The following is a 27,723-nucleotide window of genomic DNA, read 5'->3' as shown; positions in this document are numbered from 1 at the left end:
TTTAAGGGTTGAACTTGATCATCCTTGTGGGTCCTTTCCAGCTCAGAATATTCTGTCAAAAATAAACAAGTCAACATGAATTTTTGCTGGTTTTGCTGAAAGTGATCATTCTCTTTCCCACTGCAATGATCCTGACTGATGATCCACGCTATACCTATGTGCTACAGAAGACTGCCTTTGGCAAGGCCTGAATGCTAGGCTTGGCTAGCCTAGCAGTGAGTCTGTAGAGAATTTAGGGTCTTAGGGTGTTGTTATGCTGGAGCATAACAACGGTGCAGTGATTGCAGTGATTGACAGTGCTTTCTTTTTCTAAATTAGAGGCAAAACAAAATGAAGTCTTGACCTCTTTGTGCTACTTAAAAGTTCTTGGACGTGTTTCATCAGAAGAGGGATGTTAATCCTAGTAATGAGAATCCTGGAGAAATTCCAGGTAGTTAATTGCAGTTTATTCCACCTGTCTTTCTGATTAATGAAATGCTGGATCATATTCTTTATTTCTACTGTCATGATGTTCTTTTACCAGCTAATTCTAAGATACTCCAGCACATGCTTTACCTAAAGCAGACAAGTAGTTGCAAACAGCAATGTTTGGTCAAAAAATACATCAAGTTTATTTTGTGGCGGTTGCTGACATTTGATACATATGTTGGGCTGCATTGAAAATAAAGAATGCTAGTAATGAACAATTATGTAAAGGGTTCCCTTAGTGTTGAATTTTGTTGTGAATAACCAATTTATCTTTGTTTTAAAAGCCTGGTATAAAATTTCATTTTTGTTTAGTTAATTGAAGCAGGAGTCATTTTCTAAGTGTTGGTTGCTAAACCAGAAATATAATTTCCCCTTTTCATTAGTGGAGGCATCCTCTAGCTGAGAGGAATTTAACCATTGAAGGTATCTAAATGAAGATCAAAGATAAATCCATGATGTATAGCTGAATTGCTCTTCACAATGGTCTTTTTGACACTTGAATTAAAATTAGATCTCTGTGTACTGCTTTTCTAGCCCAAGATTTCTGTTGCTGGTGCATACTTTATCCTAGCATCTATTGTTTATTCCTCTATAAACAGCTGTCCCTGTTGAAAGGACTGGTCTGGGTTATGTGGTGGTGCTTCGTTATTTTTTTCCCCTGATTTGCTTGAAATGTTCTCTAAATTGGCATAAAAATAAATGCTCAAGCAGCAAACAAAACTTGTGTAGTAGCATGTTTCCCAGCAACATAGACTCTCAAATGTTACTTTTACTTTGAGAGTTTGGTAATGTAAACATGTTCTGCTTTTTAAGTGATACTATTTAAGATTATATCAGCATAAGTATCAAAACATCTTTTTGAAAATGGTTCTATTTGATCTGATAAACTTTAGTTCAGAATATATGGCTACCTTTTAGGGTTAAATTCTTATTCTAAAGATCAGAGAATCTGTAGTTTACTAATAGAGGAAAAGATGTGGTTTGTCTCTTCTGTAATTCATAACAACTAAAAATAGTTGGTTTTTGTTTAATGTGAGTAAGTTCACTGATGCTGTTGCTTTGTACCTGAATTTTAAAATGAGGAACACTAAAACTAGGTTAATATTAGGGAATTGAGTGGAACTGTGCTTACTCTGCAACATTATCTCCTGCCTAAACTGAATATTTTAAAATGCTAGAAAACAGACATGCATTAACCTTCTTTTGGTTAAACATATCACTGTAGTGAATGCTTTTTAAGAATTCTATCAACTGAAACCTTTGGTGTGATGGACCAAAAAAGATCTGCAGGAATGACAGTATAAACTGGTGTTTGTAAAGTGTAAATTTCCCATTATCAGAATTTGCACCACATACTTGTACAGCAAAATCTATGAATTTACCAGGCTACTATATTGTGTTTTCTGCATACCTTTAAATGTTTTTTGAAGATGATGGTCTACAAAGGAAGACAGGTATTGAATTTAAATGTGTCATTTAAAAACTTGTCAGTCTTCAATTGAAAAGGAATTTCAAGTTTTAAAATGCATTTCAGTGGTTTGCTTTGCACAATAGCAGAATAATTCTTAATTTATTTGTGAATATGTGAATAGTGACTTATAAATAATATGATAGTAAGTTATTCAAAGAGGAATAAAAAGTAGTAAATAAAAAGACTTGCCTAAGATGCTTCAGATCTTGTCTTATACATGCAGGCATTATAAGTGATCAACCAAATGAGACTGTATTTAATTTGATGAGCTGCAGGCATTTTGACGGTAGACCCAGTCGCTTTATTTCCTCTTTATTTCTGAACATTCATCAAAGGAAGTCTGTGAAGTGCTATCCTGCTGATGTGCTTATAAAAAAAAAAAATTATATTCCTGGAATATGTTTTATTTGACACCATAAATGGGATGCATGGGCTTTCCTGTTCTGTTACAGTTCTCTGTTGTTCACTGTGGTAAACTGAAACCATTCTGCTATTCTTGAAATACTTTTTGTGCTCTCTTGTAATTTCTTTCAATGGCTTTTTGTGCTCTCTTGTAAATTCTTTCAATTGTGTCTTTCAACAGGGGAAAGTCTGTAAGAACTATTACTTTTGAGCAGTTTAAGGAAGCTCTTCAAGAACTCTCCAAGAAGCGATTTAAAGGCAAAAGTGATGAGGAAGCACTTCAAGAAATGTATAAACTAATTGAAGGAAAAGGCCCAGGTTTAACTGGAGTAACGGTATGTTACTGGTCTCATGGACAGATTGTTTCTACCTGTCCTTTGTTCTATTGCAGTGTTGTTATGTTTACCACTTCCCTCCACAATCCACAAATCCAATTTCTCTGTGAGCATGAAGGTTCTGAGCGAAGACTCTGAGCAAAGCAGAATTGGAGCAAAGACTGTGCAACAACTACTATGTGTTCCTGTGTGGTACTGTCATTGTGTCTTCTAGGAATTGTACTATCACATAGTAGCATGTCAGTAGCACCTGAGCTTGTGCATGCTTAGAACAATGAAATGTTTTTGAAGAGTGGTGTATCCAAATCAAAAGGAGTATAATAAAAAGTTATTTCCTTCAATAAAAAGTTTTAAGATGTTTTGTGAAATACCAGAAAGCAAAGATATCTTAAAATACATTAATTACACCATGTGAATCCCAGAACACTGAAAATCTGGGAATAATTATCATGTGGTCTGGTCTTTGTTTCTTGTTTGTTCCAAGTCTGTCAGAGCTATAATGTTCTGTCTTTTTCATTTTAAAATACTGGTGTTGAGCTTTGTATGTGAAAATGGAGAAGCATACTGTACATTAGCTTGATTGTCCTTTTAGATGCCCGGGCTAGGCAAGCTTTTTTCCAGTATTTTTGGAGATAGTGGAGTGTGTACCATCAGCTTGAATAGTTCTGTCAGTTTAATTCATCTGCTTAAAATTTGTGATCCTCCTGAATTTTGCCTGTAAAGCTCTAAATGAAAATGTAATCTTTTCAGAAACTGGTTCTCTGCAAATGATCAGTGTAAAATAAACATCAAGTGGAAATATCTCTTTTGAGTTCTAAAATAAGTTAGCTTTTTGCAAGTTTTTTATTTTATTGCTCTTCTACTCTCATTTAAAACAAGTGATAATTTTGATACAGACTTAAAACTTGAACCTTCCTTTTTTTTCTTCACTTGCCTTAATAGATTTGAATAACTTCTTCATCTGTTCAGGGAGTCTTCTCTCAAATTGTGTACATTCTTCTACACCTCACTCCTGCTTCCATTTTGGGTATTTTAGCAGGCAGACATTGAAATGAGCAGTGTCTACTACTAAAGGAGTAGTCTCTTTCTGTGAGGGATGCATGGATGAGAGAGCTTTGCAGATGCAACGTAGTATCATATAGGTTCAGCAGAGGTATATGAGTGAGCAGGAAGGGGAGAAAGAGTGGAGGGGAATATGAGCCAGAGATGTGAGCCTTGACTGTTCAATATGTGCCCTTCTGGGGAGAGTTGAGAAGTTAAGGGGATCAGAATATCTTGTTCTGCTACCTGGAAAAGTAAGGGGCAGGAGGCAGAGCTTAAAAAGGAGGGAGATTGCAGACGGGGAGTGTGTGCATGTGTGTATATAAAACCAAATTTGATGTTTGTTTTCTCATGCTAATTTAGTTCCTGGATGGTAAAAAAGACCCACAAACTTGGCAATTAAAGACATTAAAATAAATGAATGAATACAAGGCCACTGTCCTCCTGCAGTCCAGGAGCACAGATATGAATTCTCTATACAAGCTTTTAATGCTTAGTTTACTTTGCGAAGTCAATATTGTGGAAATTTCAAATTGTGCTGCTTTCTGTACGGTTAGATAAAGTTACTTTAAGCTTTTCTTAAAAGTTCTAAGGTAAGTCATGCCTTGTAGTGTGTGCCCTGCTCTGTAAAACTCTGCTATAGGTCATGTAGATTTGGTTCAGGTCTCAGACAGAAAACTTCTACTGACACATTACTCTAAACATATTAGGGAAGGAGTTGAAAGTATGATTAAGTGAAGCTTGTGGATAAGAATACTTCAGCAGCATGTGGGGAACTTAGTGTCTTGGCTTCTTCTCATATTCTGCACTGGGTATTCTGGGCAGGTAGGTGGTAGGGTCAGTATGTGGGGACTAAATGGCAGCCTGGTGAAAGCACTCCTTCAGCAGAACAGTTGGAAAGTTTACCTTCACATCAGACAATGAGGATTTTAGTGCATGTTGGGATAGAAGTAATAGAAGATCTTTTATCTTCTCCTGTTTATTTTTTTCTTCTCCTTCAGAATGTCACAGAATTACAAAAATCCCTGCTTGTTGTTGATGCAGTTGAGAAGGCTCAGCAGCCAGACATTGAAACCAAGTGAATTTTAGGCTGCTTTCCAATCTGGGAACAGAACATATATTATTGATTTTGTCACAGAGGAAGAAAAACACAGAAAAGTGATACAGGTTAATGAAGCCAGTAGCTTTATTAGCTCACTTGGTGGTAATCTCTCAATAGAATATATGGTGTAGGTCATGTAACTTTGGCGGCTTGTAAACAGACATGTAAATGAAGTCTAGGGCCTTTTAATTGTCCTCATTCCTACACAAATTTTACAAAGAGCAAAACTGAGGTTCTTTCTTTTCCTGTACCAAGGACTGTGTGCCATAACCATCCTGAATGCATTTTTGCACCTCCTGGGAAACAGATCCTTACTTTGGTTATTGTTTGCTGTTAAAATAAAACCAGTTGAACTTCAGTGTATATTCATGACATAGAAATGCAGAACAATTTCAAGTGCAAGGAATCTGAGTTGATCTCATTCAAACCTTTTTGTTCACAAGAGGAGTAACTTAAAGCCAGATCAGGTTTTTCAGGACTCAATCCAGTGAGATTCATGGTGAGAGGAGTGTGGGTGGCAGGGCAGTACAGCAGCAACAGCACTTTAAAAGCTAGATGATGGGTGCTTAGGGAGATGTTGATGTGGGCAGGATCATATTATCACCAAAACATACCTGTTAGGGCAAGAGCAAGGAAGCCAGAGTGCATCCCACAGAGTGTGGTAAATGAGACAAAACAGTTGTTGCAGCAGAATTGCAAAGAGGCCTAGGAGTTCCACTTAGGACTATGTGAATCTGCTTGAAGACTATACAGTGGTAGTCTGAAAAAGCTGCAGGAGATACTGTCCAGCACATAGACTTCCATTAAGATTTAGAAGTCTGCAGAACTGAAAGTCCTTGGCTCTCTTAGGAAGAAGTCCTATATCCACCTTAAATGCTTCAGAGAGCTTTTGTGTCTTCCTGGAGGTCAGGGCAATGGTGGCCACTCTTGTGGGAGATGTGCTGTAGTTGAGGTCCTGAGATTCCATGGTGGGAGAAGATGAAGAGGAGACTGACGTGGTATTTGTGGAAAACCCAAGCTACACAAGGTGAGGAAGCAGTGACAGCTGAAGACCGAGTGGACAGAGACTATTGAGATAGAAAAGGCTGAAAGGTTGTGCCTTCTGGCAACAAAAGATCACAGATCTGCTCCACCTGCAGTTGTTCAATTTCAGAATACATATAGTATCCTAAGCACTGGTGGGGATCAACACGACACATCAGAGTCAGCTGAACCTGAATTTAGTGTTCACACAAAAAGGGGGAAATGAGTGATAATGTTGAGCAGCACTGTCTCACACTGTGAGGACAGACAGGTTCTTTTAAGAATCCTTGCTTGAATGAATCCTTGGCTGGCCACAGATTTGTAGTTATATCAGGCCTTAGCATGAGCTGTGTGTTAGTGAAAATCTGGAAAGGAGTTGAGTGAATAGTCCCAGAAGATTTTGCCATCCCAAATATCTCATGTGCTATTACACTTCCCTGTTCCATAATGGTGACACTATACTCTGGCAATAGTGCTGTACCATGAGTCAGGAGTAATGGGTACCAGTCACAGAAAATTACTGGAGATTCTTCTTGTGGATGATCAAGGCATGTATTTTCTGATCTCACCTGATGTCTCAGGAGTTTTATTGCTTGGTAGGTGCCAGGATCTGGGATTGCTGCAGATGCACAGCCAAGATTTGTCCAACCTCCTCACATGGACCTCTTCTTCCTTTCTCTTCCTTGTGGATACCCAGAGTACTGCTCTGGAGGTAACCTGGTGCATATAAAGAGGAACTACAGAGGTTTAAGGATGAGGGTGATGGGTAAGCAGCTAAGATCTTGCCTTGCCAGTCCTGGGAGGAGAAAAGATTGGATAGAAGTGGACTGTATGGCTTCTCTTGAAGATGGGGCTTTGGCTTCCAGGACTAGAGAAATGAGGGCTACTCAGCAGGGATGGAATAAATCTAACAAAGTAGAACAAGAGTATCTTTACAAACTAAGCCTACTGATCTGCTGAGGAGACTATTAGACTGGGTATGGAAGGTTGCCATAACCTGAAGATGAAAGATCATAAGGGGTAGAGCAGATATGTTTGGGGGACAAGCCTGACAAGGGAGATTTTTACCCTTCCATAAATGCAGCAGGACATGGGGTCTGTCTCTAATGCCTGCACACAAAAGCATATAGTATGGGGAAAGCAGGGCAAATTAGTGGCAGAGATGTGAATCGCTGGGATTGTGCAGGTGTGTTAACTCTTCTAACTGGAGTGCTGTGAGGGATGAATAGAGGCTCTCCAGGAAATACATTTAAAAAATGAGGAAGAGGGATGGTAGTATATGTAAAGGCTTATGTTGACAGCATCTAGCTTTGGACCAAGTCTCATTAAAGATTGGTTGTAGCATTAAATTGAAGAAGGATTCAACAACACCCTCACTGAAAAAAAAAGGCTTTATAATATATTTCCCCTTCTGTTTTGTCTTCACCACCAAAAAGAATGAAAAACTCCTCAGAGAAGTGTTGGCACACTGTTTTTGAGGGAGATCTTATTAATCAGGCTGCTAGATCCCATGAGTTGGGATGATGCAGTGACTTGGACTGTTGAAATGCTGGAGAACTGGAGTTATGGGGCTAATCTTAGAGAGGAGGAAAGGAAGGGGTCTCTTGCAGCTGCCAAATAACACCTGACAGCTGGACTACACATGGTCATCTCTTGATGGAGCTAGACCTTGGTCAGGCACATTTATGTGAATTTTGCCCTAAGTGGTGTCACATATAAGGAACCATTTTGATATCTTTTCTCTATCTCTGGCTGGGCTCCTAGTAAGTGAGAAGGTTTAGGTATGTATATAGAATTAGGACTTGCAGTGCTGTATCATCTGAGTGGCATTACTGGGAACCATTCCATTGAAAGTCCTCACCAGGGTTCATTAAAATGATGCTACTTTCTGGCATTATTGAAGTGGAGTTGTTTATTGTTTACTTTTGTGTTGGTGTGTCTGTACATGTGCTAAAGCAAAGGAACATGAATGAAATCCAAATTTTATTTGAAGCTTGATCTCTGTTTCTGACTTTCTGCAGACTTCTAATACATGTGCATGCATTCCCATGAATTTAAAAACAAAGGAAATACAGTTTTGGTATGGAGTTGTGGTACAATGCCCCCCACACCCCCCAAAAGGGTGGCAGACTTTCCCTTTGAAATTCTCTTTCCATGTTGCAGTCATTTTTTGTTTCCTATTTTTACAAAGGTTGTGGATATTACCAGCAGAATGATAATTTTTCAAAACCTTGCTGAGACTATGAATGTTGGTGCTGATTCTGCGGGCTCCCAGAACATTTTAGTTGCATAAAGAAATCTCCATGGCAACGTTTTCTAGGAGGATGTGCTGTTAGATAGTGAAGTTTTATGGTTGAAGGAGCAGATATTGGAAAGCGTTCAGAGGAACTGTCAGACTGAAGCTGACAGTGTGGCCAGGAGTACTGTGGCTAAGGTGTTGCACCCTTGTGGTGAGGAGTAAGAGGAGCAGGTCACCTCCTGTCTGTCACCAGTGTTTTTTGGCCGTGTAGGCACTCCCAGCACTGATTGCTGAAGAGACTCAGTCCCTCAGGCAGGCAGGGACTATTTCTGTACTATCTGGACATTTGTAATTCAGGAAGGAAAACCAAGCAGGAAACCCAACTGCAGGGTTTTGCATCATTAAGTTTCTGCCTAAGCTGTGGAGCAGCTTTAAGTGAAGCCCAAGTCTTTGTCAGCGATGGCAAGCGGTAGAAAATACCTTGAGGCAAAGTTGTTTGAGTGGAGCCAAGAGTTCATTGTGGAAGCCAGGGCACTCGGTGTTTGTTTGGAAGGTGTGATATTCCTGAAGTCCAGTAGGTTTTCTTGGTGCTTTTCCTTCCCAGGAAGTGGTTGTGGAAAGCCTTTTGGGAATGGTGCCATGCTGTGTGCAGAGCTGCCCAGCACAGAGTTGCCGCAAGCTTGTCAGGGGCCGTGGTGCTGCAGGAGTGAGCCCTGTGCAGCTGCAGGAGTGTGGGCTGCACTGCCCTGCTCGTGAAGCCCTTTGCACTGTGCTGGGTGCAAAGCTTTTGTGACATTTGCTTGGGTTTTGAACTGTGAGCTTTGAGGAAGGGATGGTAATGTGTGCTGACAGAAAATGAGGAACGCTACCTTGGCAGCACTGATCTGTCTTTCCTCTTCTTTGCCTCAGCTTTGTTCTGGAGGGAAAAGTGTTGAAAGTGTGGGAAATCTTCCAGTCTCACACTGTTACCTTATTTTCATGATTGTGGCTTCACTATGTGATGTGGCATCACATCATGTGATGCTTCTAGCCTTTTGACACAAGAGTTGATTTTGTGGGGTCTTTGGAGTCTATAAAATCATACAGTTTTCCTGCTGCAAACAAGCCAAGCCAGTACAGCTGCAGAGCTTTCAGTTCATATATTTTTCTTTGGCAAACTGCTATATACTTCTACTTCTACTACAGTAGAGAAAATTAATGTTCTTGACTTCTGTGCCCTCATTTCCTTTTTACAGTAGTTCATTTCAGTTTTCTAAGGGCTGATAATGCATTTCTGGAACTAATTCAAATTCTTGAATATAATGAAGTGGATTGTGTTGCTTGCTCTGTAAACTGGTCCTTGATTCATTAGTTATCTTGAGGTAGCAGGCAAAATCTGTGTAAGTTTGCAGAGTTGTCTTTTTCAAGAGAGGGCAAGGGAGGAATGTGGCATTTGTTAAGGTTTTCAGGGTTTAAAGACTACAGCTTTCACTTCCTGTCTTTGGTATGAGGGCTGCTTCAGACAGAAGTTGCACTATTGGTAATCGGGAATTTGGATGAGATGTTGGATTGTTTTGGTTTTTTTACTTACCTGCAGTCTTGTCAGACCTTGGAACATGTTGCCCATGGAGGCTATGGGACTTTGCAGGTGTTCAGGACTTGACTGGAGGAGTTTCTATGTAAGCTCGTTGGAGCCTTGCTGTGAGCAGGGCCCTATGCTAGATAAACACTCATACTGAAAGGTTCTTTCCAACCTAAGTTGTTCTGTGACTTAATCATTTTAAGTTTTGGTAGTCCTCAGAAACAGAGAATCCCCCCCCCTTTCCAGGCTTGACCAACCACAGTGGTGAAAAATTCTCATGTGTCTACTTGGAATTTCATATCTTTCAAATCATGCCCATTATTGTTTACTTCCTAACCGTCTCTGTTTCTAATATAACCACTCTGTTGAGGACAGGAATATGATTTGTCTCTCCCTTTTCAATTCTGAGTCTTTATAAACACATTCCCATCATCTTTTCCATGTATGTCACATGCTCCAAGCCCCTTGCTATCTTAGCAGCACTTCTTTGTAGACACTAACACAAAGTGAGGAAAAATACTGAATTTCTAAGAAAAAAAATGCACAAAAAAATTAATAAACTCAATTTGGAGCACTAAATGATTATGTTTGATTCTGTTGTGCTAAGTAAAACTTTCTTCCTTAGACTAAGTTTTTTTTAAAATAAAAAATTGAAGTTCATGGGCACTTTCTTTTATATGCAAACTTTGTGGTTGACTGTATGTGCAAATAAGAGATGGAAAATGAAGACTTCTATGGTCTCAGAGAAAAAAAAAAAAAAAAAAAAAGAGGAGATTGGCCCCAAGGAATTTATTTCCTTTAGAATAATGTAACTAGAGAGATTATATAACTTACTTTAGATAATAAATAGTTCAAGCAGAATTGCTATATGACAAGGCAGAATCATTTGTATGTGATTCATTGTGAAAAAGAAGGGAGAGTAGAGTAGTAACTTGGTATTGTGGAAATTGTTCTCATCCAGCCCTTTGTGCTCTTCACTATATTTCTTCCTACATTTTTCTTTACTTAAGAAGAATGGTCAGCTTTCTCCCTCCACTCCCCACTTTTTTTATTTGCCTCCCCATACCCTTGTGCAATAATGAGCAGATGGATTGTAGAGAATGAGCTCATGGCCACCCTTTCAATTGGTTTTGCCTTTTGCTTAATACCCAGTTTAATCTGCATAGTTGTTTTTTTTCAGAAACAGAAAAGAACCATTTTGATAAGAACTGTTGCTTGCACATTCAGTTTCTAAAGGCTTTTCACTAAAAATAAGTCATCGGCTTATAGAGGAATCTTTATGGATAAATTTTTCATGTTAAGACACTGAAAGTAATGGTACAGCTAGTCCTAGAAATCATATCCAGGCACATGAAGGAGAAGAAAGTCATCAGGATTAATCAGCATGGTTGATCACCAAGGGAGAGTTGTGTTTGACTGACCTGTAAACTTCTACAATTAAATGACTGCCCAAGTAGACTGGGCAAGAAGGGAGTAGTACAATGTCTTCCCAGGCTTCAGTAAGGCCTTTGGTGTCATCTCTTACAAGAGTCTCACAGCCCCTCAAGCTGGTGCTGTAGTGGCTGGATGGGCAGACACTGAAGTGGATTGAAAACAGGCTGAATGGTTGGGCCCTGAAGGTATTGATGAACAGTGCAAAGTCTAGTCGGAGGCTGGAAAACAGTGGTGTACCCCAGGGGTCCATACTGGGTCCATACATAGCATCTTCATTAATCATCTTCATGATAGCGTATGGTATACTTTCAGTGGGTTTGTGATGACACAGAGGTAGGAGGAGTGGCTGATAGGTCATCCAGATGGGATGGTTGCCATCCAGAGGGACCTCACAGGCTGGAGATCTGGGCTGGCAGGAACTTCAGCAAGCTCAGCAAGCAATGCAAAGTCCTGCAACACATGAGGAAGAGCCCTATTCACCAGTATGTGCAGGGGGCCATGCAGATGGAAAGGAAATTGGTTGAAATGGACCTGGGAATGTTTGTGGACACCAAGCTGAACATGAACCAGTGAGCTGGTATCTCAGCTGCACTAGAAGTATTGCCAAGCAAACAGGGTGTTCCTTCCCCTCTGCTCAGCACTGGTGAAATCTTATCTGAAGTCCTGCATTCAGTTCTAGGCTCCCTGGAGAAGACTGATAATCTACTGGAGAGAGTTCAGAAAAGGACCATAAAGATGATGGAGGGACTGGAGCATATCTCCTATGACGAAAGGCTGAGGGAGCTGGGACTGTGTAACCTGGAGAAGGCTCAAGGGTGAATCCCATATCCATGCGTATAAATACCTGAAGGGAGGGTGCAAAGATGATGGTGCAAGGCTTTTTTTCAGTAGTGCTCAGTCACAGGACTTCTCTATGATTCTGTGATATATAGTACCACTAGCTGCTTCTGGTTGAGGAGCCCAGAATGGGTGTAAAGTTGTTGTGTATTCTACTCTGTATTTACAAAGACTTTTTTGAATGAAAGCATCTTAGCACAACCTTAAAAATGTTCACCTCACCTTAAAAGGAAACAAATATTTTCTTTTTAATGTATACATGTTCATCATAACAGTGATGGAAAAGAAGGAACAGGAGAAATGAGGTGTTCTGCATAGCCTTGTAGTGGCATCTCATCTCTGATCTTTTATATAGATACATCAGTTCAGGGAGTGAGAGCATAATGTGCAAGGAATTAACATTGCTTGGATTTTGTATTGTTGGAAACAATACAAAATTTTATAAGAATTTTATAAGAAAAATTCTCATTTTATAAGAATTTTGCCAGCAGCAAATCAACAGTATTTCAATTGTAATAATCTGTCATATGTAGGAAGGGGCACATCAGTGACTTGACATACAACTTAGGAAAAGGCTGTATTTCTTACTCAGTAAAAAGCAATTCAGAGAAGGAATGTTTGCCTTGCCTTTAATGTTCAAGTCATATATTATGACTCCTGTGATGCAGGAAACGTTCTGATCCATCTTGGGCTGAAAGATCACATGATGTGGGATCACTGTTGCTCTTGCTCTGGATTTGTGCTGTTCCTTGTGCTGTGGTTTTAGGTTTTGCTTAATTGTTTTTTGGGACAAAAATATTATATTTTTTAACCTGCCAAGCTGTTGCCCATCCTCAGTTTTCTTTGTTGGTTTGAAACGTGTCTACATATAAATAAGAAAAGGAAGGCCTTGTGTGGCATGCTGCTGTCTTGTAAAGATGCACCTTATAAGGCATGTGTGTCAAGGTCTTATCAGAATGCAGGTGTCTGGATATAAACACCACATTTCTCAAGTTTGCCACTGGGAATAGTTTTCTGGGAACATCCTTCATTTTTGACATGAGCCATTCTATTAATCCTTGTTCTACTGTTTCTTCTTGCATGTTAATATGTGTGCATTTCCATCCACTCACACAAGTTTTAATATGTATGTTACTAAATATGTTGCTGTACAAAAATTCTGATATGTTTTTATTGTAGTTTGTGTATTGAGGAAAACTTCATACATTTCATACTGCACCTTTGAAACAGAGGAGCAGAAGCTGTAGTCTTTCTTTTTCAAATAGTGATTAAGTTTACCATTACAAATTCTCAGAAGAGCCATCTGTCCTGAGAATGAATTAGGTAAAGGAAAGGGCAGTCAACAGAGAATTTCTGAGACTTCTCTGTGGGTGTGATGGTAGAGAGTGTATGCACATGTAGACAAAACTGATTTTCTGTAATGTTTTTTAAATACAAAGAAAGCAAATATGATTTAAGTTTAATTAACTCCATATTGAATATATTGCCCTTGTCTTTCATTTGGAGTTTTCCTTGTTAAAAGGTGCTACCAGGTCAATGTGAACAAGCAAACAGTATATATTAGACCAATATTTCTTCCTAAGCATTGTCTTGATACCTGTTTTTTCAGTATAGGAAAATAACTACCTCTGCAAATAGTACTCTTAAGACTGCAAGACAGAAGTCCCTAAAGGTCATTTAGCAATGCTGTTTTGAGCAAAGACTGCTCCAGTGGTCATTTTCTTTCAGATAGTGACAGGTGACGCACATAAAAAAATGCCCATATTTTAGCACTCTTTGTTAAAAGACAAAAAGTCTTGCATGTTTTTTCTTCACATGATTTTAAATAAATAAATAAAACTAAAATATAATGTAATTAATTAATATAAATAAATAAAATTAAAATATAAATTTAAGGATCAAAGAGGCTGCTCCTAGTCCAAGCACAGAGGTTATCATGCTTCTGTATTGTTATGTGCAATAATTTTTTTTTCTGTTTCTGTAGTCAAATATTTTTTATCCTGATGACAACAAAACTGATTTTTGAGCCTGATATGACTCAGTGGGAGAAAAGTCTTTGCTAAGCGCCATTTCATGGACTGCTAATTTTCTAATATTAGAAATTACTTTCAGTCCTTCCAGTTTGTTACTTCTCTCATGAAACCTAGAGTTTAGAATGAAATTGTCTTTTGAAGCAATGAATTCTAGTTGTATTGGAATACCTTTTCTATATTGGTGGAGCCATGCTTTTATACTTTCATGTTGACATAATGGATTTTGAACATGGTTCAAAATGTGAAATCAAGATGAAACTTCTTTGTATCCTTGGTGCTTAGAACTTGATTATTAATCAAAAGTATCTTATACTGAAAGTCTCTTCCAAAAGGTTTTGACATAATTTTTGCTATTTCCTTTTCTGCTATATTATTATTGTCATTGTATGTAATGGCAAGAAACAAACATCTTTTGTATGCTATTGCTGGGAAGGAGTAGGTATTTCCATAGTCTTTGTCATTAGAAAGATTTAAATCTTGGTAGCATGTAAACATATCTGTATTAAGAATAGCTGATTTCTGATGTGTCTTTTTTGTTTTGTTTCTTTTTTTTCTTCCAATAGAAAACCGTTTCATCTCCAACTGTTTCACGCCTTACAGATACTTCAAAATTCACGGGTTCTCACAAAGAGAGGTTTGATGCCAGTGGGAAAGGAAAAGGCAGAGCTGGCCGAGAAGATCTGGTGGATAACTCAGGATATGTATCTGGTTACAAGCATGCAGGCACATATGATCATAAAGTACAAGGAAACAAGTAAGGCTGAGGGTTTACAACACAGAGGGGAATAGAGTATACATTTGTAAGGATGATGTTATGAATCCCACATGTTTCAGTTATTGTAAATGTTGAGACTATGTTGTCAAGAAGTTGTCTTCAGGAACTGGAACTGATTTCAACATCTGCTGAGCTACTTGCAGCACAATGCCACTTCATTACATTCCTCATTCATATATTGGCAAAAATAAATAAATATGTAGGTATAAAAAAGATATTATTTTGTTGAGCTTTAGGAAAAAAACGTAAATCAACAAACAACAAAGCCAAAGTCAAGAGCAGTTATACCACACTTTGTCAATTGAAGCAAAATAACTCAAACATTCCTTGGTGTTCAGTTGCCCTGATGATGTCAAAGAGAACCTCTTGAAAAGAGGATCTTTCGTAGCAGTCTTTCTGAAGAATATCCCATTACTTACGCAGTTTCATTTGACTATTATTTTAGGGGTTTTTTTTAAATGTCTTATATGGAATCTAGCACTTCTCTTAAATAAACTATGGGGAAGTAAGTGGTAGTAATATACGAGGTTCTAGCCTGTGATTGTCATATACCACTTATTGAAAAACTGAAAAAAAAAGCTATTTCTAGGACAATATAGGCTCTAAAGTATTTTATGTCAGCAGAAAGAGTTGGAAAATTCCAGCCCTTACTTTCCTCCTGTCTATACTTTGTGCTTTTCTTGTGTCTACTGTAGCATGGTTCTGACTGGCTGGATTTGGATGGAGCTATTGTAGTAACTGAGAGGTGAGGAGCAAGACATTACTAAGAAAGTATAGTTAAGGATTTTCAGTCTGTTTTCAAGTTTGCACTGCCTCACATTGGAAGTGAAAAGGGCATTAAGCTAATAATACTTTAAAATATTGTTTATGACTTAACACTGCCAATCAGATTACTATTAAATGAATGTTTTGCACATATGTTGGCACATAGTCCCTTTAAGCTCTAACATATGTAAGGAAAGCTTATGGCCCCTTGGAGTAAGGACATATACAATTAATATCTATGTAATCAGGTGCAATTTTCCCTCAAAAAAACCCCAAATCATTATAACTGGGCTACATTTTATGGTTGATTTGTTTGAATCCAAGGGATTTGATTCTCTGTTCACTTTTGCTACCAGACTTGGGAGTGATAGTATTGCTGGGAATGGCTTTCCAATGTTACCAGGAGAGCCAGTCCCACAGGGTACAGGCAGCTGAGTGTGACCTAGCTGGGATCCAGAATGCCGAAAGAAATTAATTGGAATAAAAATAACTTTTTTCAATATTGGTTGACAAGGAGAGAAAAGGCCATTCAAGGCCATTCTAATTTTCTGCAAGAGCTGAACAAGTACCTTGATGTATTACTCTCTTTCTCTAAAGTTATGAAAGATAGGATGTTCAGTATTCAAAGCCAGCTCTTTGCACTTCTGCCTTCCTTTGTTTCAAAAAGAGCTTGTGCCCTGATTTTCATGTTCAACTCTTAATAAAGGTTAATAGATGTATTGCTCTCCCTCCACCCGTACCAGCATCCCACTGAGAGTACATAAACATGGGTGAGCAGTGTGTGCTGTCATGTGCCATGCAGGTGAACAGTCTGTATTTGGCCAATGTATGGAAAGAGAGCTCTGGTTTTCAGCCCTTAAACTGTTCATGTTTTATTCTGCTGACATTGTGAGGTACCCTGTCCTGTAACTTTGTCCTCAGTGACCCTTTGAGCCCATACATCAGCCTAAAACCAAAACAATAGCAAACAAAAGGCAAGAGCTTCCTTGTGGACTTGGACATCCTTTTGTTTGTTTATAATTCATTTTGATGTTTGTTTTTAAGCGGGAGGGAAGTTTGCCAAAACACAACACATGCTCCTGAAGATTTAAATTGCTTTTCCCACGGATGACTTTGGTTACCTGTGAAGAGTTTAGGTGTATGTAAAGACGCTCAGGATGCAAAGTGTTCAGCTTTGTGAACCCTTTCCAAGAATTACCCAGTGTTCTGGAAGAGTGAAGGGTTATCCACTACTGTATTGCACTGGGGACCTGCCATACTCCAAAGCAGAAAATAGAATACTTGATACCAACAGTGGCTAAATTATTCTGGCATGGTAGTAAACTGTCAAAATGTAAAGAGCCTTCTTTGTCACTGGTGCGTGGGCACCCGAAGATGGCTCCAGGGTAGTCCTAGTTTTTCTAATGAATAAAATGGCTGAGCCTACAACCCTTGATGAATCCTTCAGCTGACTTACATGCAAAATCAGTGTTCCTGTTTTTCCTTTTGATTTTAAGACTTGACTAATAACTCACTGGTAACTGAAAAGTTCTGGACCCAGCCTCACTAAAGGGTGGTGTCCAGCCTACTGCAGAGTCCAGGAGCACACTGTTGACCTGGGTCTTTGTTGCTAGCTATTGGGTGACACTGGGTGACACTTTGCCCAAATACAGAGTCTGTAATGCCAGAATGTTTCCATACAGGAGGAGTGATTGGTTAGGAAGATTTTCAGATATAATTAGGTTTTAAGATGTTGTTTCAAAGTGAGAGAGAGATCAGCACACGAAGGCATGCAAGGGAATTGAGAGTGCGAACAGATCCAAGCTGACACTGTCTAGAAATTGAGCTGTAAGAGGCTGATGGAACAAGCAGAGGTTCTGCCAGAGTTTACTTTGCATTGCTTGTGCAGTAGAAAATCCCTGCCATGAACCAAAAGCCCTTTATTTATACCTGATGCAAAATTTGAAATTCTTTCAATGCCATACTAAGCTTGGGATCAGAACCTGAGAAGATGGTTCAGATAGCAGTATTTTATTTTGAGGAACACACTTCCTTTTTTCTACTTTGTTTCTACAGTATGATAGTTTTAAACCTCAAAGTGTTACATGAAAAGAAGTCATTCTGATGTAACAGTTACAAAGGAAAGTTGTTACTGGGAAGATAGTAAAGGTTTTTCTCTTTTACTACGCTTGGTGTGAAAGATAATAGCTATGAATAAAAGCATCTTATGCAGCTGTGTATTAGGGGTTCACTACCTACTTAAGCTCTTACTATTCCACTAATATTGATAGGAAATTAAAAGCCTAAATACTTGCTTGATTATTAGCTTTTAAGTGCCAGGCCTGCTTGGGAATGAGGCAAAGTACATTTTCTTACTCATCTGCTATTCCCTCAACTCTCAGGACAGTAAGTACGGCTTATACCTCAAAGATGACAGGAAAGGATAGCTGAGGAGGTGCCCCATTTTCAGCCCTTAGTGTGTTGTTGAGCATATTCTCTTCTGATGCACCATGCTGCAGACTGTAACTGAACATCATGTCTGAAATAAGGACATGGGAACCTAATAAGATTTACTGTCCTCTCTCTTTTGGAGGCATCTCAATTGATTCCATCTAAATTTCCAGCTTGATTTTCAGCATCTTCCACTATGTAGCACTGTCTTATGTGACATCTTCTATAAAACCCTGTTGTTCCTAGTTATCTTTGCTTTCATTACTACAGTAGATGCTACCAAAAAAAATGTGAGCAGAAAGTCAGATAGCTTTTAGAAATAACTGCCTTAAAGAATAGACTCAAATTTCATTTAAATACTGTGGCAGTACACAATCCTTACCTGTGTGTCTACTGAAGCTTAACCTGACCATCAAAACCTGAGAAGACTGAGAGCAAGAAGCTAAAATTCTTACTGAGGCAAATGAATAGTCATTACAAATAAGTTTTTAAAAATAATGTTGTTTTTAAGTAAAATATGCAGCGGTCAAAAGGGATTTTCTTATTAGGGCTTGCTTACTAATTCTGTTTAGTCACTTCATGAGCTTTAGTTTAGAGTTTTGCTGGGAGTTTTGCAACCATTAGTATGGAAGTATCAAAACTAAAAATGATTGTCCTGTTCTTTGTGGTTGTCAAAGCTATCACAATAGCATTACTGAGAAGCAGACATTAAAAAACACACATAATTTCATGGGTCTTATATGAACAGTTGTAATTAATTGTAGTCAAATATTTGGAATCCCAAGGGAAATGTTGAATATTAGACTATAGACAAAATTTAATCCCTATTTTTTAAAACTATAATACTTCTTACCTCCTTTTTATTTAGGGAAGAGAAAGGGAGATTTGAAAACTACATACATGTCACAGTTTATGTTTTTCATCAGCATAGAGATCGTCTTTCAAAGATACTTTGAATTGAAGTATGTATTTTACTGACCTTTCCTAAACTAAAAATTCTGACAATTGAATTTAAAAGTCTGACAATTTTTTAGAATTTTACAAAGCTTTGTTCACAAAGTACCATTTCAGTCATCCTTTTTTTCCCCTCTATTGGCTCAATTAATATTTTATAGTAGCTGGAATTAGGCAGAACAAAAAGGCAAATGACTACTATGGGTTTGACTTGCAAGTGATAGATATCCCAGCCATCTGTAACCATCTGTTGAGAAAATCCTCATGTATATTCCTCCAAGACCAAAACTTTAAAGTTGTAATTGATAGGTTTTTTCCTTAAGAATTTTCATAGTTATGAAATAAATTTTAATTCTTTGTGCCTGCATGTATAATAGTCAAAACATAACCCTGCCTTCAGGGATGCATGTATTCTGGGGGCATGTGCCTGTCATCTGTGACTGAGAATTCTCTGTTTGCACTGGCCAAGAGCAAACCTTTTACCTTCATGATAGAGCAAATGTAGTGTTGCACTGGTAAGTGTCCTTTTAACTGACTGTCAGCCTTGCGTGTGTGCCAAAATAACTACACTTTTGTGTATGTTGTTTGTAGTGTGAATATTATGTTCTTGGTTTGTCACTTAGTTGGTATTAAGTAATGTAATGCACAAGACTTGTGTAGGTTTGTGTGTGTACACATGCTCTTTAGATCCAGCTTAAGTAATTGAACTGTGTAAATGTTGATGAAAAACTAAAATCTTATTAGGGCCAAGCTCTAGTCCTGCAGTCAATGCTGTTCAGCATGACTGGTTGGGGGTGTTGTCATTCTCCCTTCATACCATAAAGGTGAAGAGCTAAGGAGGCTTTTATGGTTTTACCTGTCCACACTGTTCTGAGAGAAATCACTCTTCAGCAATTCTAACATAGATTTAGTGTGACAAGAGGAGTTTCTCCATAGTGAGGAAGTAAGAGAGAGAGAAAGAGTGAAAGCAAGCTTTCCTCTGAGTGCTCTTAAGAAACCATTTAAAACTATGCTCTGCATTTGCCCCAGCTTTGTGAAGCAAGGTGACACTCACTGTGTAAACACAGAGGTGTTCATCATCTGTCAGTAAGCATAAAGCTGTGGTACAGTGAGATGGGAACAGGAAACAGGAGTGTCATACATTGCCTATGGACTCAAGTCTTGCTTAAACCTTTGTACAGTTAAATACCAGAAGCATAATGACAGCTCTTAAACTTGTGTGGAATTCCTAAAGTCTGGAGTACCTCCAAATAATACATGTGTACCTCCTGTATTTGAAGTGTTTGCCCATAAAATATAATTTAACAATCAGTTACTCATTTTGTGCAACCCCAAAGTGCCCATTTGGCTTACTTAATATTACAGTCAGGGTTGTTCTTTTAAATTCTTCAGAATCCTAGAACTACCAAGAAACCTGTAGTTGCTTTCATGCTGGTGCATTAAACTCAAAACCAATGCTTTGAATGATGTCCTAGCTAAGAATAATAAAAAATAAAAGAATATTGCAGATAGAACCTCCATGTTTTAATTGTCCAAGTAATTTATTCTTGCAGGGAAAAATATCTGTTAATATATTTGGTATTTTTTTTCATGTTTTTCAGTATATTAAACTTGGTATATTGCTTTAAAAACCCTATGGAGAAGGTGGATTTCAGAACAAGTTTAAGATACAACTCTTGACTTTGTTGTCAGAAAACACTTGAATTGGCTTATTTCATTCAAACTACTTGATCATCCACTCAAGGTAGACTTTGGCAAGAATAAGCCTGATCATAAAAAAAGGGGAGGGAAATCCAGCCTCTTGGCTGAGCATTCTTGGCACACATTTGCAGTTCTGGTAGTCTGAAGCAATTTTTTTTAAAAGAAGTTATCTTTTCTGTTCATGCACACACACACTGGCATTTTCTGGAGACATGGATATACATGAGGGCAAAACTACAGAAGAGACTTCTTTATCTTTAAATCCTGCATTTAGAAATTGGCATTGAAATACCCAACTGACTAACCTGATTTGGAAAAATGATAACCTGCTATCATATTCCATTGCAGCTAAATAGCCAATGAATTAATTTTCAAATACAGATATACAGCATCTCTTTTTTGTGAGTTACTGTAAAGCTTATGGCACTGTACAAAGTGAGTTTTGATGTAAACATTTGCAAAGACCTCAAATATAATGCTCATAATTTGCCCTTACCTCCAGTTATCTTTATGCAAGGTTTTTCTACAACTTTTCACATTTTTCAGGAAAAATCAGAAATACGAGTAAAGCTACACTCAACTAAATTAAAAATGTGGCCCTGAAAATACACTCAATTCATCCATTTTCATCTTTGCGTTTTGATCAGGAGCTACATTATAGAGAACAACAAAATAAGAAAAAATTATGGCAGTCTGAATCCCCACAGTGGTAAATTATTTCAAGTTCCAGTTTACATCAGATGAGTTTCTGTATGCTTGCATTTGCTCAAATGCTATTTTTAAACAAAGTAATTAAATAATGTGAAATAATACAGCCTGGACTCTGTTAAATAGGGTTATATTAATGCAACTGAAATGCTGTGTATGTCTGTAATATTCAAGCTAAATATGTACTAGATCTTTACAAAGGCTTTGTGTAAAGTCAGTTGACCTACAAACTGATGTCCTGTATAAAATCATGTTGGCAAGCTACTTTTGTTAGCACTGTAGTATATGAAAAAGTAAGATCATAGGCAAAACCAAGTTAGAGAGTGCAAAAAAGTGTGTTTATTTTTAATCTTTATGCTGGGTTCAGAATATATCAGCTTTGGCAAATTCTTGCAGCAGGGAAATTTTTTTGTACAATGCTTTAATACAAAGTAATTTGTCTTTACATTCTGTAAAGCAGAGAAATGGTCAATGTTGGCTAAGTGTATTGAGGTTTATTCTTAGCAAGGTGTGATGTTTCACAGATTTAAATATTAGAGGAGAAATATATATTTATACAGAAGTATAATTTTTGAATGAGATTGATTTTGTTCAGTCATAAACCATTTATTTATCCACATTATGCTTTATTCCTTTGCTAGCATGTTTATCAGTTCATGCTGTTCCAATATCCATTTCTGATTTGATTTAGATGTTTTGATTTGTCATTTGCACAAATCTGAATGTGCATGCTGTCAGGACCTGATCATAAAGGGGGAAGGCAAAACTGTTTTGTCTTTGAGCTAGAGCACTAATTAAAATTAACTAATCGTTAAGCAGTTGGGATGTGGAGATAGGTCTGGACATAGTCTTCCTTGGAGCACTGTACAGTATGATAAAAACCTTCAGTGGAGCTTACTAGTTTTTGTTCTTATTTTCATTTGTCTTTCATCAACCAGGAAGCTGCTGTGTGCTAATAATTACCTGCAATATTTATAATTGCAGGCATTGCAAACATTAACCTGCAGCTGTACTAGCCTACTGTGTTCACTGTGAAATTTTCAACACGGTAAAAACTTTTACATGGTCATTTAACCTTACAAGTTTACTTTTTCTCACTAATTTAACACTGAATCTTCTTTTCATTATTGCAAATGAACAACTTGAGCATAGCATTTCTAAATCTTAACTATAGTAGAAAAACATGACCTAAGCAAAGATTTTTAACCGCTTGATGAAGGGGGCCAGGCACCATCCAGTGCAAAGCCCACTGGGCAAAATCTTATCCCCACTGCAGCCAGTTCCAAAATTCTAGCTGGTGTTAGCAAAAATAGAAACACCTTCACCAAGGGGTTAATATGCTTAGTAACCATGACAAGAGGTTATGGGGGAGCACAACAGTGATTCTCTTATTTCCATGTCTTTGTTTCTGTTAATTTAAAACTACTACTCTTCAATCTTTAAAATAAGTAAAAGAAACTTGAAGGGGGGATCATATACTACTAGTTTGTACTAGGTTTTTTCAGGAAAAGGAAACAAATTTATATATATATATATATATATATATATATATGCAATATATTTTTACACTGTTTATTAATGCTAGAAAGTATTAAATGTATCACTTTATCTGTGTGAATGTTAAAGTAATGACAATGTTACAGATGTTTTAAACCTTTTGAAGTTGTCTTGTTAAATTCTAAACCCACATTAACAATGGAAAAGCTACTTTGTCTGCAACATTATTGTTGATGTTTTAGGGGAAAAGTTCAAGTGCAGCAGTTGTTTTGATTAGTCCTGTAAAAGCTTGGCTTGACAAGTTATAGTGAAATCCATATTTTAAACACCATTTTGTTAAAGCATAGCTTCTCATAAAGTATGTTACTGCTGTTGACTGACTGTATAAAATTGTATTTTTAGTTGGTAAAGTGATCAATAAATGTGTTACTACATCAGTTCTGCCATTTATTGAGTAAATGATATTTGCTGATAAACTTTGTAAGCAACAGTTATTTTACAGTTGAGATGTTAATTTAGTTGCTGCTGAATTTATAAATTACATGAAAATACTCTCTGAATATTCAGCTGTCTGGTTCTGAGCAGAATTGATTTCTTCTTTACCATTTATTTTCCTAGTTGGAATAATGACTAAAGCTATCCATTAATATTTTGAGAATTCTTGTATGATGCTTGAATAGCCATCATAATGGTAATCCACCAAATGAGATCTGTCATCAATGAAGCCATTTGTTCTTAACTAGCTACCTTAGATTGATCCTCAGTGCAAAAGCCTGAGTTACTTCTCTCAGCTTCTTTAAGTGGTGTTGAAAATATTTTACTTGTAAGGAAAGAAAGTAATTTGCTACATAGAACATTGTTTCAATGATGTTACATCCAAAATCAAATATGGACCTTCTGTTTGTAAATAACAACATCACTCAGCTTTCCAGTAGCAAATACCATGATTTTATTCAAGAAGCAGAAGGCTGAAGTATTTAATTCACAACATTGTAATAGTATAATTAATAATGTGACAAAACAAAAAGTCAGAGTGCTGCTCTAGAAATGCAGCAGTGTCAATTGTTAATTGACAAAATGAGCAGTCAGTTGCTAATCCAGTGGTTAGCAACTGCAAGGCAACGTAACTAAATAGCTTACAGCTACCCTGTTTCTTCACCAGTTGTTCCCAAACTGGAAATGGTATTCCTTGTTCTCACACACTAGACAACCTTCTTTAGAACTGCCTTTTAAGTGAAATCTAATACAGCTGTGTCCTGAAATAGCTTTTCTTCCTGCACAGAGACCATGGACTGTGCCACCTATACTCCTTTTAACTCTTAGCATGTATGGGTACTGAAGCTGTAAAAAACATAGTGAAGCAGAACCTAAAGGAAAAATCAAATTCTTTACTATTCAAAAAGCCTTTAAGATAGGCGAAGATAGTACTCTTCTGCCCTATGAGAATATAAGACACTAAGATCTGTATTTTCAAATGAGGTTTTGTTCTTTGGATTCCTCTAAGAAGGAAACTAAGATCTGTATTTTCAAAAGAGGATTCCTTCTTCCTTCAAAAAAAGATTTTTTATTATTCTCCTATAGGGCCTCTAGAAATGCCCACTCACCCCTACAGACCACTTTCACATCATGGCTTTAAAATGAAAATAACCCCCGTCTGCCAGGATGTGTTCTCTTTACTCCAGGAATACAATTATTTTTGCTAGTTTTCAGTCTGTGTAGCTACTCTTGCCGTAACTACACACTCCTGCTCTCGTGTCCATACATCGCGTGCAGGCTGATCTTTCATGGCTCTGTCAAGCTGTTCTACCACAGCCAGGACTACATTCAGAGGTGTCGAGGCAAAGGCTATCTCTGCCAAATCTGAGTCTTCAGGGGACTTAACCTGGTCTTCTAATTAGCCTTTTTTTTTCATTTCCTTAGCTTCTATTTAACTCACAGCACCGATTCATTAATAATGTAAAATAACCCAAGCATATTGGTCACATACTTATTTATAAGTATTCATTAAATCCCAAGGTCACATACTTATTGATAAGTATTTATTAAATCCCCTCTCAGTCATCTCTTCTCCACAGCAATAGTGAACATGTATGGAAGGAACCAAAGGTAGGGATGTTGGTGGTCTGGGGAGGAACAAGCACAGGAAAACAGAGGGATAAGGGACTAGTCCCTGGTCCCTGCAGTTATTTGGTGATGTCCTGGATGTCCTCTAAGTGTGAGCTGCCCTGTCTTATTAAATTAAATATCTAACTATTTTCATGGGTGAGGGGATTCTCTGTTCTGTGTACATATGTGCTTATGGAGGTCTAATTGTTACCAGCTTGAGTCATACCGTGGGTTACAATAGCCGGTGTTACCTATGGTGCCAGCAACTGGAGTGGAATCTGTGGGTGTCAGGAACCCATATGCCTGTGGTGCTAGCAGCTGGGTCAAGTGAGGGCGTGTCTAGCACCATTTGGCTGCCAGCAGATACTGAGCTTAACCTAGACAGCAAGCAGGGGCTTTAGCTCAGTTACCAAAGCTTTCTGGCTGGGCCAGATACATGTGTGTCTCTGAGACAGCTGGAAGCACATACCAGAGAGACCAGGCAGTCCATAACAACTACTGGGGAGGCTACAAGGCCTGATGACGTGTGTCTCTACACACATAGAATTTGTGGGATAGTTACTCAGCTGGCTGCACATCCAATCCTGGTTATTCAAGGGATCCAGTGTGTGCTTTAGGTGGGAAGGGAATGATGACATGGGACTGTCCCAGCAGATGAAGTGTAGCTGTGATCTTCATAGACTTGTATGTCCAGATTCCAGCAGCAGGGAAAAACAGTGATCCAGGCACTAGCCATTGGATAGGCTGGCTGGAGGGAATCTCATTAAATATACACGTGTTTCCTGACCAGCCCTTCATCCTGGTCAGCCATAGACAGGTTCTTGGAACCGATTTTGGTTTTTTGGTGGTGCTGGCTTTGTTTATTTTAAGTGTGGAGGATTTCTGTCCATCAGCATTACCATCATGAAACAATGCAATGGTACTCTATTTGGTTTATGCATTTATACTTTATTATGCAATGGTATCTTATTTGCAATGGTACTAACATCTGTTGTTGCCTGCATTGTTACAAAAATGTTGATTTGTTGTGTTTCTTAACTGATAATAGCTCCCATTAAATTGCTCAATTTGAGTCTCAAGGCATGTGCATGTCTGCTATTTCTTGATAGAAATTAAAGTTCTTTACATTAAAACAATTCAAGCAACTAATTTTGTTCATTACTCCATCTAAATTAATTTTTTTTAATATTTCCTTTCAGTAGTATTTTGGTAGGTTTATTCTATTTTAGTACTACTAATTTGAACTTTTGCCTCAAAGCAAACACTTTAAAGGAACATTTCTTAGTAGTTTCTTAATGGAAAAAATTCTTGCAGTCATACACTGACATTTATTCAGTGAGAGTAGGTTTCATATGTTGATGTCACTGGACCAGATGGAGTATAAAATATGAAAAGTAAATACATTTTTTTAATATAAGATTAAAATTTCTTATATCTCTATATGTAAAACATATCTATATATCTAGATATATCTACACATATTGAAATTGGTATAAAATGTTTCCCATTATTTAAAACTCCATCTCTGTTCTTAGGTACTGTCGGTAGTATGAGGTGATGTTGTATGTTAATTTTGGGATCCTGCTTTAGCTATTTGCCATGACACAGAAATCCTGAAGGATGTAATCTTTTACTTAAGTAAATCTTGTCTGCCTTAAAACAGATCACAGTGTCTTGTCCTCCATGCCTTCTCATTCTCATCATCCTCATAAACAGTGCTTGACAATGGCTTTCATCTTGAGCTGTGTCTCATTCTGCTCTTTGCAGTTTCTTGTCTGTTTGCTCTGTGATATCCCACTGTATGGGGAAGGAAGCACCCAAAAATGGTAAATGCTTCTGGTCAAAAGGAATGACAGAAGTCAGAGGGCCCACAAAGTTTTATTAGTAAATCACACACATGGCCTGGAAATTGATATGTTAGTCCCTGATCTACTCTGTATGCCAGCAGTAGGTTTTGGGTGAAGGGGTAGGGTCAGAGGGAAGAGAAGAAGGAAAAGATGAATTAAAGAGGGGAACAGAACAAGAGAGATCATCTCTTTGGCCAATGGGATGTGAAGAGTCCTGAGGGTGTGTGCCTGGGCTTGATGTGAATACCTTTTTACAGAACAGTTTTACCTGCCCTGAGGACTGGTTTCTATGCAAATTAGTCATCATTGACAGACTGTTCTTTCAGATCTATCTGGACATAGTTTGGAGAGTCACAGAGGTCTTGAGTGGTCTCATATCCTCCTGCTGGATTTGCTCTTGGTTGACAGTTCATGCCTATTTCTTCACTGTTGCTGTCTTTTGTTTGTTGTGCCTCCAGGGAGTAAAACAAGAATGTTTCTCCCTGCTCTACCTCCACATGGTCCTGTTCTCCAAGAAAATCTTGTTCTTGGTACAAAACCCCATGGCTGTCCAGTTATTGGTGTTTGAGACATACATATTACCTCCTTATTGTCTGGGTTTCTACATATTCCTGGGCCCTAGCTTGATCTCATTTAAACATTACCTGAGATAATTTTGGACCAAGTGGTGTTTCTGATTCTTTCTAGAAGTAACAGAGATTGTCTTAAAAATTTCATTTTAACCAAAATTTTTACTTCTTTGCAGAAGTAGACCATATAACAACTCTTGTTCTAATTACTGAATAAGTAGCTGTTTTCCTCAGATATTGTATACCAACCAGAATGCCACTAATTATTATTGATGCCATATGTTAAAGTAAGAACACTTTATGATGTTGCTAAATACAACTGGATGTTAAACCGAAGACATGAATTAAGCCTTATCTATGATAAGTTAAGAAATATTTTTTCACTCAAGTATTGGGGTTATGAGTTTACTTTTTGGAAACAAGTA

General features: G+C 37.8%; 1 protein-coding gene across 3 annotated transcripts in view; it reads left to right on the top strand.

The window, feature by feature from the left end:
- Nucleotides 1-26,018, top strand: part of TPPP (tubulin polymerization promoting protein) — an 80,973-nt gene extending 54,955 nt beyond the window's left edge. For all 3 annotated transcript variants that reach the window (XM_059473618.1, XM_059473609.1, XM_059473625.1), the window contains exons 3-4: nt 2,523-2,676; nt 14,510-26,018. In XM_059473618.1, coding sequence (XP_059329601.1) covers nt 2,523-2,676; nt 14,510-14,704 — 349 coding nt within the window. In that variant the 3' untranslated portion in view covers nt 14,705-26,018. The remainder of the gene's footprint in view (nt 1-2,522; nt 2,677-14,509) is intronic.
- Nucleotides 26,019-27,723: the final 1,705 nt, after the last annotated feature.

The sequence above is a fragment of the Ammospiza nelsoni genome, chromosome 1 (assembly GCF_027579445.1).
Source record: "Ammospiza nelsoni isolate bAmmNel1 chromosome 1, bAmmNel1.pri, whole genome shotgun sequence".
NCBI lineage: Eukaryota > Metazoa > Chordata > Aves > Passeriformes > Passerellidae > Ammospiza > Ammospiza nelsoni.
Note: the sequence above shows the minus strand (reverse complement) of the source record. Positions and strands in the feature narration are given on the sequence as shown.